Source organism: Pleurodeles waltl, chromosome 7 (assembly GCF_031143425.1).
Source record: "Pleurodeles waltl isolate 20211129_DDA chromosome 7, aPleWal1.hap1.20221129, whole genome shotgun sequence".
Lineage (NCBI taxonomy): Eukaryota > Metazoa > Chordata > Amphibia > Caudata > Salamandridae > Pleurodeles > Pleurodeles waltl.
This window is the reverse complement of record NC_090446.1, coordinates 560,185,015-560,205,877: the sequence shown is the minus strand read 5'-3', so window position 1 is coordinate 560,205,877 and position 20,863 is coordinate 560,185,015. Positions and strand designations below refer to the sequence as shown.

The following is a 20,863-nucleotide window of genomic DNA, read 5'->3' as shown; positions in this document are numbered from 1 at the left end:
GCTCACATTGCTTTGGCAGTATCAGAGCCTTTTCTTAGTTTTTCAATGGTGGTATCTACTTCAGGCCCAAATAAATGTTTTTTATCAAAAGGCATGTTTAGTACTGCCTGTTGAATTTCTGGTTTAAAACCAGACGAGCATAACCATGCATGCCTTCCTATTGTAATGGCACTATTTACACTCCTTGCAGCTGTATCGGCAGCATCGAGGGCAGACCTTATCTGTTTGTTACTTATGGCCTGTCCCTCTTCTATAACCTGTTGTGCTCTCTTTTGATGCTCTTTTGGGAGGTGCTGTATGAATTCTTGCATCTCATCCCAGTGGGCTCTATCATACCTGACAAGAAGTGCTTGGGAATTTGCAGTTCGCCATTGGTTAGCCGCTTGCCTGGCTACTCTCTTGCCAGCAGCATCAAACTTTCTACTCTCCTTATCAGGTGGAGGAGCATCCCCTGATGATTGACTGTTAGCTCTTTTCCTAGCTGCGCTCACCACTACTGAGTCTGGAGGAACTTGATGTGTGGTGTAGTCTGGGTCGGTAGGAGCAGGTTTGTATTTTTTGTCAATTCTGTGAGTAAGTAATCTAACTTTGCCGGGCCCACTAAAATGTGGTCGGCATGTTTGACCATTCCAGGTAACATGGGGAGGGCACTGGTATCTAGAGTGAGTGGAAGACGGAGTGTTGAACAAGAAGTCCTCCTCTAGGGGCTCAGTGTGCATAAGCACCCCTTGAAAAGCAGCTGCCCTAAAAACGACTTGAGTGTAGGCAGTAGTGTCCTCTGGTGGAGAAGGCTTGTAGGTGTATAGGTCAGGGTCATATAGATCCCAAGGTTCCACTGTATCTCCATGAGAGTATTGTGAGTGTGTTTGAGTAGGCAATGGTGGTGGACTGTTGTGTGGAGGTGAAAAAGAAAGCTATGGGGAATGAGGAGGAGAAGTAAGGGCAGGTGCTGATTTCTCCTTTTGTTTTTGAATTTTTGCTGGTGGTTGAGCAGAGTCTAATTCCTCTTGAAAAGCCAGCTTTCTTTCAGTTTGTAAAGGAGGTGCAGTAATAATTCTGCCAGTCTCTTTATGTAAATGGATCCTAGATTGTCTTTCATCCATAACCTCCAATATTGGCTGAATCTCAGTGTCCTCATCAGAAGGCTTGTAAGATTCTTGCATCGGCTTCGAGATTTGTTTAAATGTGCTTTAAAAAGTCCCTGTTCCTCTGTATTTGAGGATTTTTTTGGCTCCGAAGAGTGTATCTTATTCGGTCCCGAAAAAGTAGTCGGATGTCTTGGCTCCGAAACCGATTGCCAAATTTTTGACTCTGAGGAATGGGGTCTTTTACCGGAGTCTGGAGTGGAGGTTTTAATTGATTTGCTCGACTCAGAGATGGACGGAGGAGTGGCTTTTTTCGGCGCCGACCCCGAACGTCGGTCACCAATAGTCTTTTTCGGGGCCGAACCATGGCCTTCCGGCAGTGGTGTACCCAAAGCCTTCTAATGTTTTTTCTGCAGGGGTGTAGGGGCAGACATACTCACATGCTGGCCAGCTGTGATGGGTCTGTTGCCTTCCGATTTCTGTTTGGAGTCTGTGTCTCAGATGGAGACTGCTGTCTGCGCCTGCTCTTCCTCCATGATGTTGAGATGTTCGGTGCTTTTCAACGCCATGTCAAGTCTTCAGGTTCTGCGATCTCTCAGGGTCCCGATGGTCTGGAGAAAGGCACAAATTACAAACCAGGTGTTGGTCTGTATAGGTGTACTTTGTGTGGCACCGAGGGCAGAATCGGAATGGAGTCTGATCCATCAGGGTTTCCACACGCTAGGCCCGAACAGGCCCGCGTTGGGTGCGCCTGCGCCCCGAAGGGCGAGATGAAGGTTTTCGATGGTGCTACCGGTTCGATGCTAGATGGGAAACGTGATCAAAACAATACCGACGAATAAGTAGGTTTTCTGAAGTTTTCTGACTCGAAATCACGGAGCGAGAGGAAACACGTCCGAACCCGACCGCGGAAAGAAAACAATCTAACAATGGAGTGGATGCCCATGCGCACTGTAGCTGAGAGGAGGAGTCACACGATCCTGTGACTCCGAAAAGATTTCTTCAAAGAAAAACAACTTGTAATACTCCGAGCCCAACATTAAGGGGGTCATTCCGACCCTGGCGGGCCGGGGACCATGGAAGCACCGCCAACAGGCTGCCGGTGCTTCCCAGCCCATTCTGACCGCGGCGGTAAAGCCACGGTGAGAAAAGGGGATCCGGCGGTTTCCCGCCGGATTTCCCCTGCATGGGCTGAATCTCCATGGCGGCGCTGCAAGCAGCGCCGCCATGGAGATTCCAGCCCCCTTCCCGCCATCCTGTTTCTGGCGGTTCTTACCGCCAGGAACAGGATGGCGGGTACGGGTGTTGTGGGGCCCCTGGGGGCCCCATAAAGATTTTCACTGTCTGCTCAGCAGACAGTGAAAATCGCGACGGGTGCAACTACACCCGTCGCAGCCCTGCAACTCCGCCGGCTCCATTCGGAGCCGGCTTCATTGTTGCAGGGTCTTTCCCGCTGGGCCGGCGGGCAATCTTTTGGCGGTCGCCCGCCGGCCCAGCGGGAAATCCAGAATGGCATCCGCGGTCTTCTGACCGCGGAGCGGCCATTTGGCGGTGACCGCATGGCGGTCAGAATGAGGGCCTAAATGTCTGAAGAGCTATGCATAGCATGTGTATCTGCAGCTACACATCCCACTGAATATATATATATATATATATATATATATATATATATATCATCAGAGATGAACCATTGTTAGGGGATCATTTAGGGACAAATTAAATTTTAATGTACAAAGCAGTCCATAAACAGAGGCCAAAATGTAATAGTATTTAAAGACCAATTTTCAATGGGCTTGGGTCATCTTGTTGAATGGTGAGTTCTAAAGGTCATTGGGCTTCAAAATCTACGTATAATTACATGGAGTTCAAAACCCCTTTAAAAGTGATTTGATGGCTCTCCCCATAAATACCTACAGACATAGACATACCGTGACCCAAGCTCCTCTTTAGTAACCTGGGGTTGGTGGTGGCCAAAAGAGACGTGGCGAATCACTGGGAAGCCTTAGAAGCATTCACAATAAGGAAATTGAGGGCAGGGATGGACCTCTGTATGATGGCATAAAAAGTGGCATATAAAAATAGAGGGACCACAGGTACAACCTCCCCTGAGGCAAAGGACTGCATTAAATTTGCCATGGTAGATGGAGGGAGCTAGAGCAGATAAAACATTGGTCGGTATAGCGACTGCGGTAGCAAAGAGAGATATAGCAGCCGCATGGAAGACTATCAAAGGTCCTTCTCTTCAGAAATGGAGGACGGGGGTGGACTGGTGTGCAGCCCAAGAAAAAGTGGTGTATGAATCAAGGGGATGCCCTCACAAGTATGAAAGAATATGGGGGAAATGGGTGGGACTCCTAAGTTAAGATATGGGGCTTAGAATATATGTGTACCCTCGTTCTTCCTTCCTTGTTTTTACCCTGGCAAAATGTGATGAAGTGATTTCTTACAGTTGTCTGAAGCATTGAAAGATCAGATCAGAATTTATTGTCCAACCGGTGTGAAAGAGATCAAGTTTTGCTAGTTATTTGTTTGTCCTAATTTGTACCTTTTACAAAACAATAAAAATTTGATTATAAAAAAAAAAAAAAATTGCCATGGTAGATTTGCTGTATAATTATGATCAGAAGATATCACAGGATTTCACGCCGGAGCCATTGCTGTTACCTAGCCCATTCGGACTTGTTGCTATGTTTGACTAAAATGCAAATAGAAATATGCATTAAAAAATGTAAAAAGAAACTAAATCAACAATGTGTTTGGGTTTAAAATATACCTCTACACTTAGGTTTGGAGGTTCTTTCCTAAAGAACATTTGGGAAAGTAGCTGGCAAATTGTATATTTAAATGTCAATATGCCACCATTAAAACTGGTACTAATAAAAGATCAGATCTAGGAAGGTAGTAGTGAATCTGGATTCCTTTGTAGCATGAACAACTTTGAAGCATATGGCACTGGCATGGATTTGGAGGAGATTTTAAGAAAACTTTTGATACTTTCAATGATGAGTCCTAAAAAGTGCTTTCTGAAGTTCCAAAGTTAAAAATAAAGGACTCTCCTTTCAACCTTTATTGACAGTTTTATTTGTCCAGTTGGGCTGAAGACTGAATCTATTTGCCCTTTCAATCTACTCTGTCATTCAGAGTAATCCTGATTATTTCTGTTAAAGTGCAACCTAGAATTGAAAGTGTTTATTTTTCTGCCATGCAACTCCCTCTAAGGGTAATCTAAATAAATCTTTCCAAGTGTTGTAATGTTGTAACATACATTCTATAAAACAGGGGAAGGAGGGATTAATTTTAGAGATGGAAGAAAGGTGAACACCCAGACTTATGTATTTTTCAGACAGGGGCATATAGGGCCTAAGCGGCTTCTTATAAGTGCAAGGGGCAGACCAGAAATAAGGAACTTAGGCAGGCCTGCTACACTGAATTATGTTTATTGGCCAGGTACAGTATGGCTCATCTGAAAATACATTTCTAGACAGATCTGACCGTATATCTGAAGTTACATCCAGGAACAGAGTAATACAGGCAGTTTCCTGTGGAGAGCACTGCACACCATGCTCCAAATTTATTTTAACAAATTAGTAAATCCACCACCACACATTTATTTAATTGATCATGGGACACAAAATAGCTATTGCACACGTTTTCAAGGCACTGGATATGTAGAGCCCACAAATATATTGGAAATAAAATTATAAGTGGGGGCGTCTTCACTTTAAATGAGTGGACACAGACGCAAAAAAATAACATACATACATAGAGTGCTACTTAATAGTATAGTAAGGCCTAGGAACTTAGCACAATATTGCTGATGTCATACTAGTGTACATTCCTGGCACGGTGACTTGTTGGCCACACCTTTGGGATCAGCACAAACACATTTGCATAAATTCAACCCTACATAATTGATATGACACGTCTCAGCTTGCAGGTGTTATGAAGCCATCCCCTATGCCTCTCTGAATGTTGTCAGATTGCAGCCGTTTTGGATGCTTTACTGCCTTCTCAGACTGATAAATTCACTGAAGTCTTAGAAAATATATGTTCCCCAAGGAATCTCCGCACACAATCTCGGATCCATGCACTGGATCTGGCTCTAGGCAGGACACAGCTCCTTCACACTGGAAAAGCCCAACCTATAGAAAATGACAGGCACTCATCAATATCAAAATACATGAATGGAAAAGTACACAATATAGCAACAATAACAAACAATATATTTATTAAACATTATTTATATTTTCTGCCTCAAAGTGTACATTGTAAATACAATAATGTGTTTGCAATTTGGACATATACGACTCACCTCCTAGCACTCACCACAGGCCGGCTGCTCAAACTAACTAGTTGGGTACGTTTCACTAATGTGTACTGGTGAGCTCAATACTGTAGCCTCAGTGAACTAGTAGTTACTTACCTTCGGTAACACTCTTTCTGGTGGATACTCTATCTAACCACAGATTCCTCACCTTAGAACATTCCCCAGGCACCAGACCTGGGATTTTTTAGCAGTGTTTCTGCATGCCTTTAGATGATGTTGTGTGGCTCCGCTCTGGCTCCACACCACCCTGGAAGTGATAGAGCGAAGTCACATATAAGTGGCAACCAAAAGGGCTGGTCAGTTTTTTGTATTTCCCTTCAATGCGCTCAGGCGCAGAGCATTAAAAAATGTCAGCAACAGTGTGCTGATTACATTCTTGGAACCTTTTTAGATGTTAAAAAGAGGTCACTCCATAGAACATGGAGGAGGGAGGCAGTCAAAGTATCCATCAGAAAGAGCATTCCTGAAGGTATGTTACTTGTTCTTTTAATGTATAATTATAACCAGAAGTTCCTCACCTTAGAATAGGTACCAAACCAGTACCACCCTAAGATGGAGGGTCTCTGAAGTGGAATTGGAGCAAAAGGTCTAGCAGAGGTGATTTGCGAATGTATGCAACGACAGCCAAGTTGTTGCCTGGCAGATTTGAAGGACAGACACCACCATGCAAACGTAGCGGTAGAGGTGTAGGTACTGATGAAATGGACCCTCAGATGTTTCCAGTGCTGCTTCTTGGCCAGTGTGTACAAATCTTAATACAAAGGACTAGCCACCTCAACAAGGTCATCTTCAGCACAGATCTCCATTTCTTTGCTCTAGAGAAGCTCAAAAAAAGGTTGATTGTCCACTTGATATTCCTTGGTGCGATCCATGTAAAAGTTTAAGACGCTTTTGAGTTCCAAGCGATGGAGCCTCTTCTCCTCCTTCAAGGGATGAGGAGCAGCAAAATACCTGGGAGGGTGAGAGATTGCCCAACATAAAAAGGAGTCACAACTTTAGGTAAGAAGGATGCCTGGGTCCTGAGCACCAATTTGTCTGGAAAAAACGTGGTGTGGGACGATTGCACTGACATTGCCTGCAGTTCGCTGAAATGACTACCTGGCATAATCACAATAAGTGAAACAGTTTTTAAGGTCAGGAGATGCAGCAAGCAGCTATACATAGGCTCAAAAGCTGTACACATGAGGACTGTGAAGACCAAATTAAGGTGGCATCACAAACAGACTGGGAAGGAACATATGAGTCAGATCATTAATAAATCTCATCACAACAGGTGATTTGAACAGGACTGGTTGGCCTGGCAAATGCAGAAAGACTGAAAGCGCAGACAAATAACCTGTTAAAGTATACACTGCAAGGCATTGCTGGGCTAAGGATGAAATAAACAAAAGAACATCAGGCAGCTTTGCTTGTAAGGGATAAGTGCCCCTGGCACCACAAAATATTTGTACTTTTCCTTGTATCAAGCATAGATGGCTTTTGTGGAGGGAAGTCTGGTGGCAAGGATGACATTTACCACCTCGGGTGGTCAAACAGAAGCAGTGAACTATTACCTCTCAATATCCACACATAGAGGTGCAAGTTCTGTGGATTCAAATGGATGATTCTGCCATGCTGCTGAGACAGAAGATGCTGCCGAAGTGGTAGCCTAATCGGAGGGCAGATGTTCATTCTCAGGAGCTCTGGTTACCTCACTCTCCTGGCCCAATTCAAAGCCACTGAATAAGTGGACTTGATCGTTCTTCATAACCCGGAGTAGGAGACGTAGTGGCAGGAAGGAATACAGGAGTCACTTGTACCACTCCAGCTGCAATAAGTCTCCTAATGAGTGGTCTAGGAGAAACTCCAAAGCACAACATTGCTGACACTGCATACGCTCAACAGTGGCAAAAGACATCCTGCACCACCTCTGGATGTAGAAGTCACTTGTGATCTGCCCAGTGTTGTCTCCTCTGGTTTGTTCACTCTGGCAGTCAGGGACCATGGCAGGTGGTTGGTGACCAGAAAGATGCCCCGACTCTGCAGCCACCTCCACAGGAACAAAGCCTCATAGCAGAGAACCCCACTTCATCTTGCTTGTTGCAGTAACACATGGCATGTGGTGTTGTCTGTGAGAACTTGTATTAGCCTCCCATTGATGAATGGCAAGAGGGCCTTCAGGTCCAGATGAATGTCCCATAGATCCAGTAGGTTGAAGTGCCCTTCACTGGAGACCAGAGTCATCTGATCTCCAACTTCAGCAGATGACAAAGCAGGGAATGCCTGCAGGATTGCAAGATGGGTATGTGAAAATACATGTCTTGCAAGTCAAAGGAAAATATCTGGCTCTCTGGGTTGAGGGCAGATAAGATCCAATCATTCTGAATACGTCCTTACGTAGGCAGGTGTTCAGGGGTCAGAGGTCCATGACAGGTCTGAAGCCCCTGTCTTTTTTTGTAATGAGGAAACAGCAAAACCTCTGTCTTTCGATGAGTCTGGCACCCTTGATGATCAACAGCTGTACTTTCTGTGACAAGATAGGCAGAAGTTCTGATTAAATTATTTAAATTATACCAGGCACTGGTCCACGACATCAGGCAACAAAGTTTCAACAAAATAGCCATCAGAATATCTGTAAAGGAAACATTAAATCGGAACCAAGGCTCAGATGTCACCAGCCCAGGTGTTTGGATTCCCGTCAAAACCTTTATCTTAGTCTCATTGGAGGGCAGCTACAACTGAAGTATTTCAGTGGTCTTCCAAGCCATCCTTGAAAATGAGGCACTGCCACTGATGACACATGTTGGAGAGTCAAAATATCTCATGGGAGGGTATCAAGCCGACTGGTGATTTGTAAACCATAATATAAGGTGTCATCAATGTAATGAGGTGGAGCAAGCCATCCACCTCTCCCATCATCATTATTATCATCATGATGATCATCATCATCCTCATGTTCAGGCACCGGGTCAGAATCAGACCCAAAAAGAGAATGGAACCTCTGTTGATATATGCAATATGGTAAAGGCACAGGGTTAGAATCAGATTGTGCTTTTGTAATCCCTTAGCATGATAATGGTTGAGCTCGAGCTGACACCTGTTCAAGGGCCGACACTGGCAAAGGCAGCTAGTCATCCTCCAGCATCAGAGCAGCAAAAGCCAGCATAAATTTTGGGTCCGGGGAGCAGGGCTTTGCCAGAGTTGGTGCAAGACCAGTAACTAGTGCAGAGGGGACAGACTGTGCTGGGAAGTGTTGTGGGTCCATTTTAGTTAGCTGCTTGAGCACAGTGACAGCTTAGCCTCAGCTTGCAGCCTGTGCCCTTTTACCTCGTTATTATGTTCTGCTGTTTTTATTCATTTTATTTTCTTAAACTTTTAGTGTTATTGTTTTAATTTCCATATCAGCTGCTATTCTGCAAAAGTGTCAGTATCTGTGCTAATGATGACATACTTTGCATCATGTTCTCTTCCTCGGAATCAAAGGAACAGAATGTGAGGCAAAGAGAATATTTGTTTTTGCCGGTCCCAAGCCTGCGTAAACAGTCCAGCGCTTAGGTACTTACCTGTGTCAGGCTTCTGTGCATGAACATAAATAGTCCCCTATAAAAACATCTTGTAGGAAAAAAGGGCATTCGAAGGGGTGTCAGCCGGTTTTTAGCCGACCTCAGCCTTTGTGAGTCCACAGATCCTGATCTGGAGACTGGCAGCCTGACCTTGTACCAAGATAATTGGGGTGGGGTGTGCTTCTCATGGACCCTGTATAGACAGATTTGGCTTACATCGCCATGCTCTCGCTTAAGGGTTAGAGATTAGGCTTTTTAGGTATGAATTGTGCATTCATGTTATTACAAATATGTTGGGGTTTACAGTAACATCTCTGATTTTCACAATCCTATTTCTGTTACTTCTCATTACCCTAATCATTGCGCTCATGCATTTTATCGTAGATTGCAGTCTTTTCAATAAATGTATTAAAAAACGCCCTACATCTCTTTTCCTGCCTGTTGGTGTGTGTAAGAGACTTGTACATGGAGAGAAAAGGGTAAGACTTGTTTCCACCACGATTTCCCTGAGGGGTTTTCAGAGTCCATGCAAGGCTGCCACAAACCACCTTAAACGGTTGGGTTTTGGTGAGGTACTGCTAGTAAGCCAGGAGTGTTGGGCAGACAGCTGCCATATGATGTAGGAGTGACTCAGTTACCTACAACGCAAAGATGCTGTGGCCCCAATCCAGCAGTCTTGTTACTTTGCGAGAGTCCCTATGACGGGAGGGGCCCACCAGCGGTAATCCAACTCAAGGTCCTACGGTTCCATAGGGCCTGAATGCGCAGCAGACGAAGTAGTAAGTACAATAAATATTTGGAAGATGGCCTCTTTGTAGGCCCTGATCTGCTGCAGAGTCCACAATGGCCCGGGAAATTCATGGTGCAATTGGATCAAACAATTGATATGCTCCATGGTCGGTGACCTTGATGAAGTGTGACAGATATCTTAATGCCCTTCCGCTTCTTTTGGGAGTCAGGATGGTGGGACAGGGTCTAGGTTCTGCTTCACTTTCTTATGCATGCATATGGACTTGGACGTACAGGGGATATTTGAGCAGGAAGTGGAACAGTCAAAAAAATGGCCTGTGACCAAGACCAGGAATGTAGGAAATTAACCACCTGTTGCATGGTGTACCGCCAGATTTTTGCCTTAACTGTTTTGCAACCTGTAGAACTATTTGCACTCAACCTCTGTTACCCAGTGGTAAAGTGCCTGTGCACTACATGATGAAATCTGTATACATCTAATTGGCTTATTTAAAGTACCTATAGATCCCTGGTATATGGTACAAAGTATACCCATGACCTGTAAGTTAAATGTCACAAGTGGACTTCAACGCCCATTGTGCCACCCACTAGAATGACAGTGCGACCATGACTGCAGGCCTACCATTTGTGCCTTTCAAAATAATACCTTTTACCAGGTCAAAATCTTCATTTTAAATATTTTTATATCACCCCTAAGTAGATCATGCAGGAATTTAATGTTAAACATGTCCTCACAGTGAAACCACCCAACACTTATTTTCACTATAGCAAGGCTGGCTGTTCCAGAGGAAAACACTGGGTTAGTTACATTTAATAATGCTAATTTCAATTAGGAAACTGCTAAAAAATAATTAAACAACCATTTTATCTGTTGTTAAAAATCCGGTTCGGTGGTGAAGTCAGGCTTTTTAATAAATAACTATTTTAGAAAGTTACCTTTTCCCTTCCTAAAGTTTATGGAGGCTCATTTGCACTCCCACTTCTGCCTGCCAGTGATTAGCATCTGAATAGGTGTGAAAGGGTGTGAAATGCCTCACAGGAGCACACAGCAGGCTGACCTGAATGGACAGAGATGACCCTCTGAATCGGACAGAACATGCAGGGTGGGGCTGTGAGAATCCATTTGACATTACAGTGTCAAATCCTGCTTTAATAACAAAACCTTCTGACGGGTCTGCTAAGGTTTTACATACAGCACTTGGAGCGCACTTCAAAGGGTGAAAAGAACATGCCAAACTAATGTTGTGTACCCACTGTTTGGTTGCTGGAAATAATGGCGGTAATATTGTTTTAGTGGACCATTACTACCATATTTAAGCATTTTCTAATAAAGATGGCGACTTGTGGTACCACAACTCTATAGAGATGTTTGGCTTTTCCTGCCATATTACATTGTTAATAAGGACTATGCGCTCCAGCAGTAATACCACCAATGCTGTAATACAATAGAATTGTAATCATGTCAGGTAACCCAACTACCAAATATTTGTTATAGCAATACCAGGTTATAAATAAAGTCTCCTCCACAATCTTCTGTATTTAATCCTGAGGTATTTTTTCCTAAGATACTCCTTTATGCTGTTTTTTCCCTCAGTTCTGTAAAGCATCATTTGTGTCATTTTCATATGGAGTTTGCCATACCACAAACCTCCAGGCTCTAAACATATGCACTCTGTAATGGTTCCTATTTCACAAACATGTTTACTAGACTTAAAAAATTATGAAAATTGTAATTATTTTAAGGGACACTCCTTAATTAAACAATTTTCAGGTCTTGCTTTTGTCTAACCTGATTAGAATTAAAGAAATATTTTGCTTCAATATATTTGTTTTACACATGGTAGTAATTTCTTTATATTGCATTATGCACTGAAAATAGCCGTTTGCATCTCTGCATCAGAGATTTGCTCAATATATAGTTTAAAAAAGAGACTGTCTCAATATGCATTATCACAGCACTTGAATATAGTGCTTCTTTTTTAAAAAATGTGTAATTTTATAACTGTAAAAAAGGATTCACAGACTCACGGCAAGCTTTTACAGTTATTGAAAATACATGCTTGAGTACAATGTGTAGTCACGCGTGCATTTTTAAAAACGTTTCACAGGTTTCTGGATTTGCTGCACGGTATTTTTTTGTGAGTTAGGTGAAACAGGCAGAGAAATCCCCGGTCTTTCTTACAGAGCCTCCCAGTGAGTTCTAGCAAGCCAAAGTCAAAAGGGTTTTCAGTTTAAGTCATGTAACTGCTTAACAGGCCTGCCAATTCACAGATTTTTTCACTCATCACATGGTGTCCTGTTCTGATGAAGTGCAGTATTACATGAGGAACTGGAAACCCTTGCACAGAACAGACTTCTAGCTTAGGTGTGAAGCGGTTTACAAAGATGAGCTCAAATAAAAAAATCCCCAGGACATGGGAGGTAGTTCTGTAGGAAGACCTCAGTGCTGGGCAGATTCATCTGGAGGTATGCAGGTTGATTCAGAGGCTTTGGGGTCCTTTTTCAGTGGACATGTTTGCCTCTCATCTCAACACTCACCTGACCTGGTTCAACAGTTGAAAGCCGGACTCGCAAGCGACAGATTTCTTCCTGCAGGATTGGAGTATGGAGACAGGCTACACATTCCCACTGTTTGCAATGCTAATGAAGCTGAGGGCCGAAATGGGTAGACAGAACTGGACGCTGGTGGTGATTTTGCCGTTGTGGAGGTCTTGTCCAGTGATGATGGAACTTTCTTGGGATTCTTCAATCAGCCTACCCCGGAGACAGGATATTGTTCAGGATCATCAGGGGAATCATCATGATTCTAGAGGGGCAGTTAGCTCTTATGGCATGGAAGATTACCAGAATATGTGGAAGATCCGAGAACTTTCAGAGGCGGCTCGTGGTCTCCTCTCCAAAGCTTGGGGAGTTGGGACAAATAAGAGATACAAGTCTGCTTAGGGCTGGTGGTTACGTTGGTGTTTTTAAAGGGACCTTGATCCCTTAGAATAAAAAATCGTGCATGTCTTGAATTTTTTGTCATCCCTGGTTCTGGAAGGGATGGCTTACAGGTAGGTAAACACCCTTCAGTCGGCCACTTTGGCAGGCCACTTGCCCTTTGAAGTCTTCCAGTGGGAGAACATCCTTTGGTGAGAAAACTGAGGAGAGGAGTGTGATTACTGGTTACTCCTGAACCCCGGTATTCGTCCTTATGTGATGTCAATAAGGTTCTTGACCTGTTTCAAACTTGCCACAGACTAAATACTTATCCAGGACGCAATTATCAGGTAAGTTGACAATGTTATTGTGTTTGGTTTCTTGCTGCAGAATATCTGATGTCAGGGCTCTGGATATTTCAGGGAGAGTTCTTACCCCGGATGGGCTGACATTCCATATTTCTTGAAGGACAAAGTGTCATTCCAGGTTTGTTTCTGATCCTTTATTTCCTCAGAAACCTAAGTAATGTGTTGTCAGATGTTTCAAGGCTTATGAAGCCGCCACAAAGGAGTTTTGGCCAGCTGGAGAGTGACAACTGTTCATCGCTCTACGCAAAATGTTTAAGGTGGTTTCTTTCCCCATCACTGCTCGTTGGATGAGGGGTATACTTCAGGAGGCTGGAATTTACATTTCTATTTTTGGACACACTCTTTGAGCGGTGCGATGGCTTCCACAGCTTTTATGCTTGAAGCATGCATGGAAGACTTCTTGAATCTGGCTGACAGGTCTTCAGATTCGACATTCAAGACATTCTACTTTAAGCCCGTGGTTCACATGGCACCCCTAGTAGTGGACACGCTTTGAACAAGCATAATCCGACCCTCCAGCACTGACAAAGAATGAAAACTTTCCTAGCATCATAACGGAAAGTTTCAATTCTATGAAGGACACAGAATCTAGGATTATTCCCTCCCAAACAGATGTTTTTTTATGCCCACCCCTTCTGCACTTCACATTCCAGGTGAGAGAAAAAATCACCCGTTAAGGTATAATTAACTTTTCTATTCATTTATTAGCTGGGAGATTGCTTTGCTCGTTTATAGTCAATGTGTCTTGCCTATTCTATCAAGCTGTATTGTTTTTTGAGTAGCTGATACTTTCACAGGTTTATAATGTTCATTACTGGTGCACAGACATTACAAAATTGTCTCTTTTGCAGGAATGAGGTTTCTAAGCAGGAACAATTGGTCGTGTCCATATTTTTTTCACTTGGACAGTTCCTGTCGGACTCAAAAGAGGGCGCATAGAGTCGTGGGACTATATTCAAGAGACAGTGACATGATGGTGGTTTATACAAAATGACGTCTGTTTGAATAAAGAGTGAAGAAAGAAGGAATAATCCTCGCCACTGTGTCCTTAATAGAATGATATACTGTCTGCTGCAGTCGGGTCAAGGCACATGCACAGGTAGACCCTGTCACCTGCTCTGTTGTTTTAACAAGTGAAGACCCACATTAGTAAACCAGATCTGGTGGTACACGACACAGTAATCCTATGTCCAGAAATACTCAACAACTCATAGCATGATGAAGTAATATACCTTGGTATATTGGTCATGTTAAAAAAGAGGGCTTATGTGCTTAAATACATATTTCTTCATAAAATGCTGCTACACTTGTGCTCTATGCTAACAATACTGTTTGTGCACACATATACATTTGAAGCATTAGCAAAGTCAACAGATATTTTTAATGAAAAATGATGGATGAGGAGACAGGAAAGGGCTGGAGAACACACACAGTGAGGGAAAAATGGGAGGGGTGTGAAGGAGGAAGGAAAGCAAGAGGCACAATCAAAGCAAGAAGGACCAAACATAGGAGAAAAAGGAAGGTGCGGGAGAGGGCTACAAGTTAAGGACGCACAAAGGGATGGAAAGAGGAAGGCCCAAGTGCTCCCATCGACTGCTAAATATCTAATTTTAAAGAGATATGCAAAAGCAAAAACAGTACTCCGATATCAATAGTGCAAGGATAAAACTCAAGCAAAACATTAGAAGACCAAAAGAGTCCTTTGTTTTCAGCCCAAACACACAAATAGGGAGAAAAGTCATTAAATTAGGTGCAGGAAACAGAAACAGACAAGAAAGACATTGAATCGTAAACAAAGGTCAGCAATAATGCCCACTCTAGGTATATGCTAGAGAAGTGGTTCCCAACCCTTTGACTTCTGTGGACTCCCACTTTATCATTACTGGAATTCTGTGAACCCCTCACTAAATCATATTTGAAACCTGTGGACCTCTCATTACTGGAAGCCGGGGACCCCGGCCTAAACATTGTTAATGATTTGAAACACAAAACAATACACAAACAATACAGAAACAAGTATTCATCAAAAAAGGAACACAAATGATAACACATTTTATTTCATTTGTAAAAAAAATGTAAAGAAATTTTTTTTTTACAGGAAGGTTGGAGCTTTTCTAAATTCAAATGAAGCCACACATCGTCCACAGAATATTCTGTTAGATGCACCTGCACTGCTCCCACCAATCAATCTGAAGATACTCATTTAATTTTTAGCCTCAAATTTGAAATTCCTTGACATTAACAGTGCATTTTAAAATGTTCAATTGAACATTTAGTCACTTTATTTATAAACAGTTTATTAAGCTGTTAATTATTTAATTTTCGAAGCAGTCACAGACCAGCTGAGGAGGCGTCACGGACCCCCCGGGACCCTGGACCACAGCTTTGGGAACTACTGTGCTAGAGTATTGGCAACAATGCATCTGTCTGTACTGTGACCACAAATAAAGGATCCAGGAACAGAGTAGGCAAGCACACATTTACTGATCTAGCCCATACTGTATGTAAATATATGTGGTGCAGGATAGCCAGTATAGAGATGTTAAAGCCTGCACTGACCGGTAGCCTTCTCAGCAGAAGGAATTCAAAACATACTACAGGAACTGTCATGTGGAACAACACTATAAATGTCTAAGGAGAGAAACCAGGGATGACATTTTCTCTGTTTTTTCAGTTGAACAGGAACACTTGAGAGTCTGGTCAGAAATGCTCCTGAAGGACTTTTGTTGCAAATTATTTTCATTATGGGATTTGAAATTGTAATACAAGTAGGAATGCAACGTGTGTATCTCAGACACAAGCTTGTATAAAGCAGTGTAGCAAGAGCTATTGTGCAAGATATTGATGTATGCCCTAGTATGACACAATATCCTTCTTCAGGAATATCAAATGCAGAATAAAATCTGCCCTATACTGTCAAGGCACATATAAAAATATAGGTAAGTGCAGATTTACTAGCCTCAACTTCCCAGGTCAGATCTACTTTCAAGATAAATAAATAGTAGATATGTACTTGACAATATATACTTACTTTGAAAATATAGGCGGTCATTCTGACCGCGGGGGCGGCATTCGCCGCCCGCCATGCGGTTACCGCTGAATGACCGCACCGCGGTCAAAAGACCGCGGCGGCCATTCTGGCTTTCCCGCTGGGCCGGTGGGCGACCACCAAAAGGCCGCCCGCCGGCCCAGCGGGAAAGACCCAGCAACGATGAAGCCGGCTCCGAATGGAGCCGGCGGAGTTGCTGGGGTGCGACGGGTGCAGTGGCACCCGTCGCGATTTTCAGTGTCTGCAAAGCAGACACTGAAAATCATTATGGGTCCCTCTATCACTATGACACCCGTTCCCGCCATCCTGTTCCTGGCGGTAAAAACCGCCAGGAACGGGATGGCGGGAAGGGGGTCGGAATCCCCATGGCGGCGCTGCAAGCAGCGCCGCCATGGAGGATTCCCTGGGCCAGGGGTAAACCGGCGAGAAACCGCCGGTTCCCCTTTTCTGACCGCGGCTTTACCGCCGCGGTCAGAATGGCCCAGGAAGCACCGCCAGCCTGTTGGCGGTGCTTCCGCGGTCGGAATGACCCCCATAGTGACAGACGATATTCTGCACTTAATACTGCTGCAGAATATTACAAAGATTGATAAGGTACTACTACTCCCAAGAAAATGATAGGATTGCTCACAAACCTGGCACTTTCAGTTTAAAAAACTTAAACCATGTTTATCTGTTTATAATCTCCATATCAAAGTTAAACATATGTTGCAAAAAATGACAACCACTACTTTACCCGCACTACACCTTTCCAATCCCCAGATAGCTACAATTGGAAGCTTTCACCCAACTGTAACACTTATAAGGCAGTTTGATAGCAGAAAGTAAGTCTTTTGATGCTGTACCTGTTTAAGTTTTGGGTAGGTCCAGACCTTGACATTACGATCCAGGGATGCAGTGAAGATCATATTGTTCAAAATGTGCAAAGCAGTTACAGAGCTGCTGTGGATCTGAGGAGAAAAACATTGTTAGAGGTCCACGTGGTAGGAGCTTTACTACAGTGTCTGGGAAGGCTGGGTGCAAAGGCAGAGGTCTGAGCCAGTCCCATATCAGCTATAAGTAGTTCATGTAGTCCTGTTTTCTTTGCCAACTACTTTTATTGTATGAGTGACACCTCCCTTGATACAGGTATAAACATTAGACCTGCTGATGCAGGGGAAAGGTGGATTCTCTGCCCTTTTTATTGATGATTTAAAACAAAGGAGGAGTCTGTTTGTGCAAACCGTGAAGAAAGCCTAGTCGAGGTCGAAATATAATGCTAGGCTGGTGTGAGAATGGTGTGTGAACATAAAGCTGGCATTTAACATTTAGAGACATGAGTTGTGCACAATGAGATTTTGATCAGTGAAGTTCAAGGCTACTCCAATAGCTATAAACACAGTCAAGATTGTGTTACCTGTTTCCTATCCCAATCGAGAACCTCCCAGGTATCCTGATCATTATCATCATCCTCAGACTCAGGTGTCTTCTTTTGGGCCTTGGAACCCTCCATCAAGAGACACCCAGTAGCATCAGCGAACCCTACAGCAATGTAGAAGGGGCAAAGATAGTTAGGAATTATAGAGGATTAGGAGTACATATCCAGTATTTAGAGTGAAAAAAAATAAAAATACTTAAATTATGTCTAGATCTGATTTTTCAAGGTCTTGTGACCCAGCTTCAACTATAAAAAGTGTTATGATTTAACAATGTTCTCCTAATCAGCGTAGCTGTGTCATGTTGTCTATACTGGAAGCCTTTAGTGCAAATAACCTAATCGTAATCCTGCTATTAACTGAGTGATATCACAATAATAGGAAACTAAAGTTGCTACCCACTGCTGCTACGTCATAAAGGAATTACAAGCTGCTCTTACTGGGCTCTGAGAGCGCCTGTTTGTGCAGAACAGGCTCTCTGTCGAAGAGCAGAGAGCACAGTTTCAGGGGGAAAGGAGGAAGAAGAAAAGACAAAGGGGGAGATTACATAGGGGCCAATTATAAGTAATGGTATGCCCCCTTTTAACGTTTACTCTGAGTAGGCGTTAAAAGTGCCGAAAAAAACAATGCAAGGAAATCTCTTAGATTTCTTTGCACCATTTTCCGCCCCTCTAACTGGGGAACACAACACCCTCCATTCAAACATTATGACTGGTGCAGGCATAATGTGGCACAAGGGTTTACAAATTGGCGCAATACTTGCATTGCGCCACTTTGTAAATATGGCGTTGTTAGAAATTAGGTCTCTGGTTGGCAGGCAGTTTGCACTGTGTCGAAGCATGGACCCTCATCTAGTCAGGGCAATGGAGATACACACTTAAGATAACCTCTGCTCACCTCCTTAGTAGCTTGGCACAAGCAGTCAGGCTTATCTCAAAGGCAGTGCATAAAGTATTTGCACCAACTCACACATTAATACAGTGAAAACACTACAAAATGGACACCACACCAGTTTAGAAAAATAGGCAATATATTTATCTAAATCAAGCAGGACCAAAACGACCAAAATCCAAAATACACACGTCAAGAAATACATTTTCAAAATAATAGATTCTTGTTCCATAGAAAACAAGGGAAACGTCGTTGTTGTTACACAAAGTACCTGGTTTGTGTAAAAAAAAAAAAAAAGGAAAAAAAGCTGCATGGCTGAGAGTGTGCTGGATTCCTTACTTGCAAGTGAGGCCGTGCATCATTTCTTCTCCGGTTGGGTAGAGGATGCGTCGTTTTTCTCTCCCGCAAGAGAGCGATGTGCCGATTTCCAGACGGGACACCTCGGATCCGCACTGACTTGTATTGATTTTTGTTGCCCAGCGATAATGCGTGAGAAATCCAGCTGCAAGGTGTTGAAAAAACGTGCTGCGTGTGGTTTGCATTGTCATCAGCAGTTGCAAGCGGGTGTTGCGTCGTTTCTCCAGCAGCAATGCATCGATCTCCAAGCCGCGATGCAGGTGGAGCATCGATTTTACCCGCGAAATGGGTGGCGCATCGTTTTTCAGCCACATTGCAGGCGGTGCTTCAAAATTTTCCCCACTCAGTGCTCTGTGCGTGAATTTCAGTCCTTGTTCTGACAACTTCACCTCTCAAGGGCCCAGGGACTGGTAGGACATCACTTGGCAGGGCAGAAGCCTCAGCAGAGAGTCCAGGTGCTGGCAGAGGAAGCCTTTGATGGTCCTGAGACTTCAAAATAGGAGACAAGCTCAATCCAAGCCGTTGCAGATTCTTCACAAGCAGGAACATCCCACAAAGTCCAGTTTTTGTCCGCTTTCAGGCAGAGGCAGCAACTGCAGGCCAACCCAGCAAAGTACAGTCATTGGCAAAGGGGCAGTACTCATCCTTCAGTTCTTCTCCTTGGCAGAGGTCATTGTGTGAGGGCCGGGACAGCCCATTTAGGTTTAAGTGACCATTCCTCCCTCCACTCTAGCTCAGATGGCCCATCAGGATCTGCAGGCTACACCCCAGCTCCCTTTGTGTCACTGTCTAGAGGGGATTCACAAACAGCCCAACTGTCAGTCTGACCCAGGCAGGGAATAGACGATCAGCAGGCAGTGACAGAATGTTTTAAGCAAGAAAAAACCCACTTTCTAAAAGTGGCATTTTCAAACTGGCAATTCAAAAACCAACTTTATTAAAATATGTTTTTTTAAATTGTGACTGCACAGACACACTGCTCTCATCTGCTCTCAAATGGAAACTGCATGTAAAAGATATTTAAAGGCCGACCCCATGTTAACCTATGGGAGAGATAGGCCTTCGCAACAGTGAAAATTGAATTTGGCAGTATTTCACTGTTAGGAAATGTAAAACACATCAATACATGTCCTACCTTTAACATATACTGCACCCTGGCCAGGGGGCTACCTAGGGCCTATCTTTGAGGTGCCTTACATGTATAAAAAGGGAAGGTTAAGGCCTGGCAAGTGGGCACACTTGCCAGGTCGAATTGGCAGTTTAAAACTGCACACACAGACCCTGCAGTGGCAGGTCGAGCCATGTTTACAGGGCTACTCATGTGGGTGGCACAATCAGTGTTGCAGGCTCACTAGCCGCATTCGATTTACAGGCCCTGGGCACCTCTAGTGCACTTTACTTACAAATATGCCAATCATGGAAAAGTCAATTACACATACATTCTTCACAGGGAGCACTTGCACTTTGTGCACTTTACCACTGCTGACCAGTGCTAAAGTACCAAAAACAGCAAAACATAGTCCAGCACACAATCAAAACATGGGAAGCAGAGGCCAAAAAGACAGGGGAGACCACGCCAAGGGTGCCAGGTCTAACAGGTGTGGGGAAAATGCAACTTTAGCACAGCTTAGTGTCAAAAGAATGACGCTATGGTGGCGCTAAGGTGGTGCTAGGGGCCCCAAAAAGCGGTCGGTGGATGGTATGTGCTAAGGAATATGTATATTTTTCTAAATGTGGAGCATGAAGGATTATCTGTACTAAGTATGACTCCTTCATTATTCCACTGACCCTGCATAGCGGCTGAATATAGATGCAGCTGATTCTGTGGGCATATTTAACAACATGGCTAAGAAGTAAATAACATGTTTTTCACCTTCGGGTTCTCTGTGGCATCATAGACAACTGGAGCTATGCTCTTGTCTACTTGATGTTACTATGTACCCTTAGATGAAAAAATATCCCTGTTACTCACTGTTACCCGTCTATAATGCTATATCCTCAGTAAGTGGCTTATGTAAGATAAATGAGTATGCTAGTGTCCAACGTGTGAAATCGTTTTAAATTAGAGTGAATGTTACTCTAGTTGTTACCCTGCTTTTACTTCTCAGCCCAACATGAGGCTGTAGCATGGCAGTGCAGTATTGCAGGAAAAGTGGAACC

At 43.6% G+C, this 20,863-nt stretch overlaps 1 protein-coding gene across 3 annotated transcripts in view; it reads right to left on the bottom strand.

Moving 5' to 3' along the window:
* Nucleotides 1–4,506: 4,506 nt before the first annotated feature.
* Nucleotides 4,507–20,863, bottom strand: part of TEP1 (telomerase associated protein 1) — a 1,055,001-nt gene continuing 1,038,644 nt past the window's right edge. For all 3 annotated transcript variants that reach the window (XM_069244315.1, XM_069244314.1, XM_069244316.1), the window contains 3 exons: nt 17,437–17,561; nt 16,886–16,990; nt 4,507–5,227 (listed from right to left, as the gene is read on the bottom strand). In XM_069244315.1, coding sequence (XP_069100416.1) covers nt 5,111–5,227; nt 16,886–16,990; nt 17,437–17,561 — 347 coding nt within the window. In that variant the 3' untranslated portion in view covers nt 4,507–5,110. The remainder of the gene's footprint in view (nt 5,228–16,885; nt 16,991–17,436; nt 17,562–20,863) is intronic.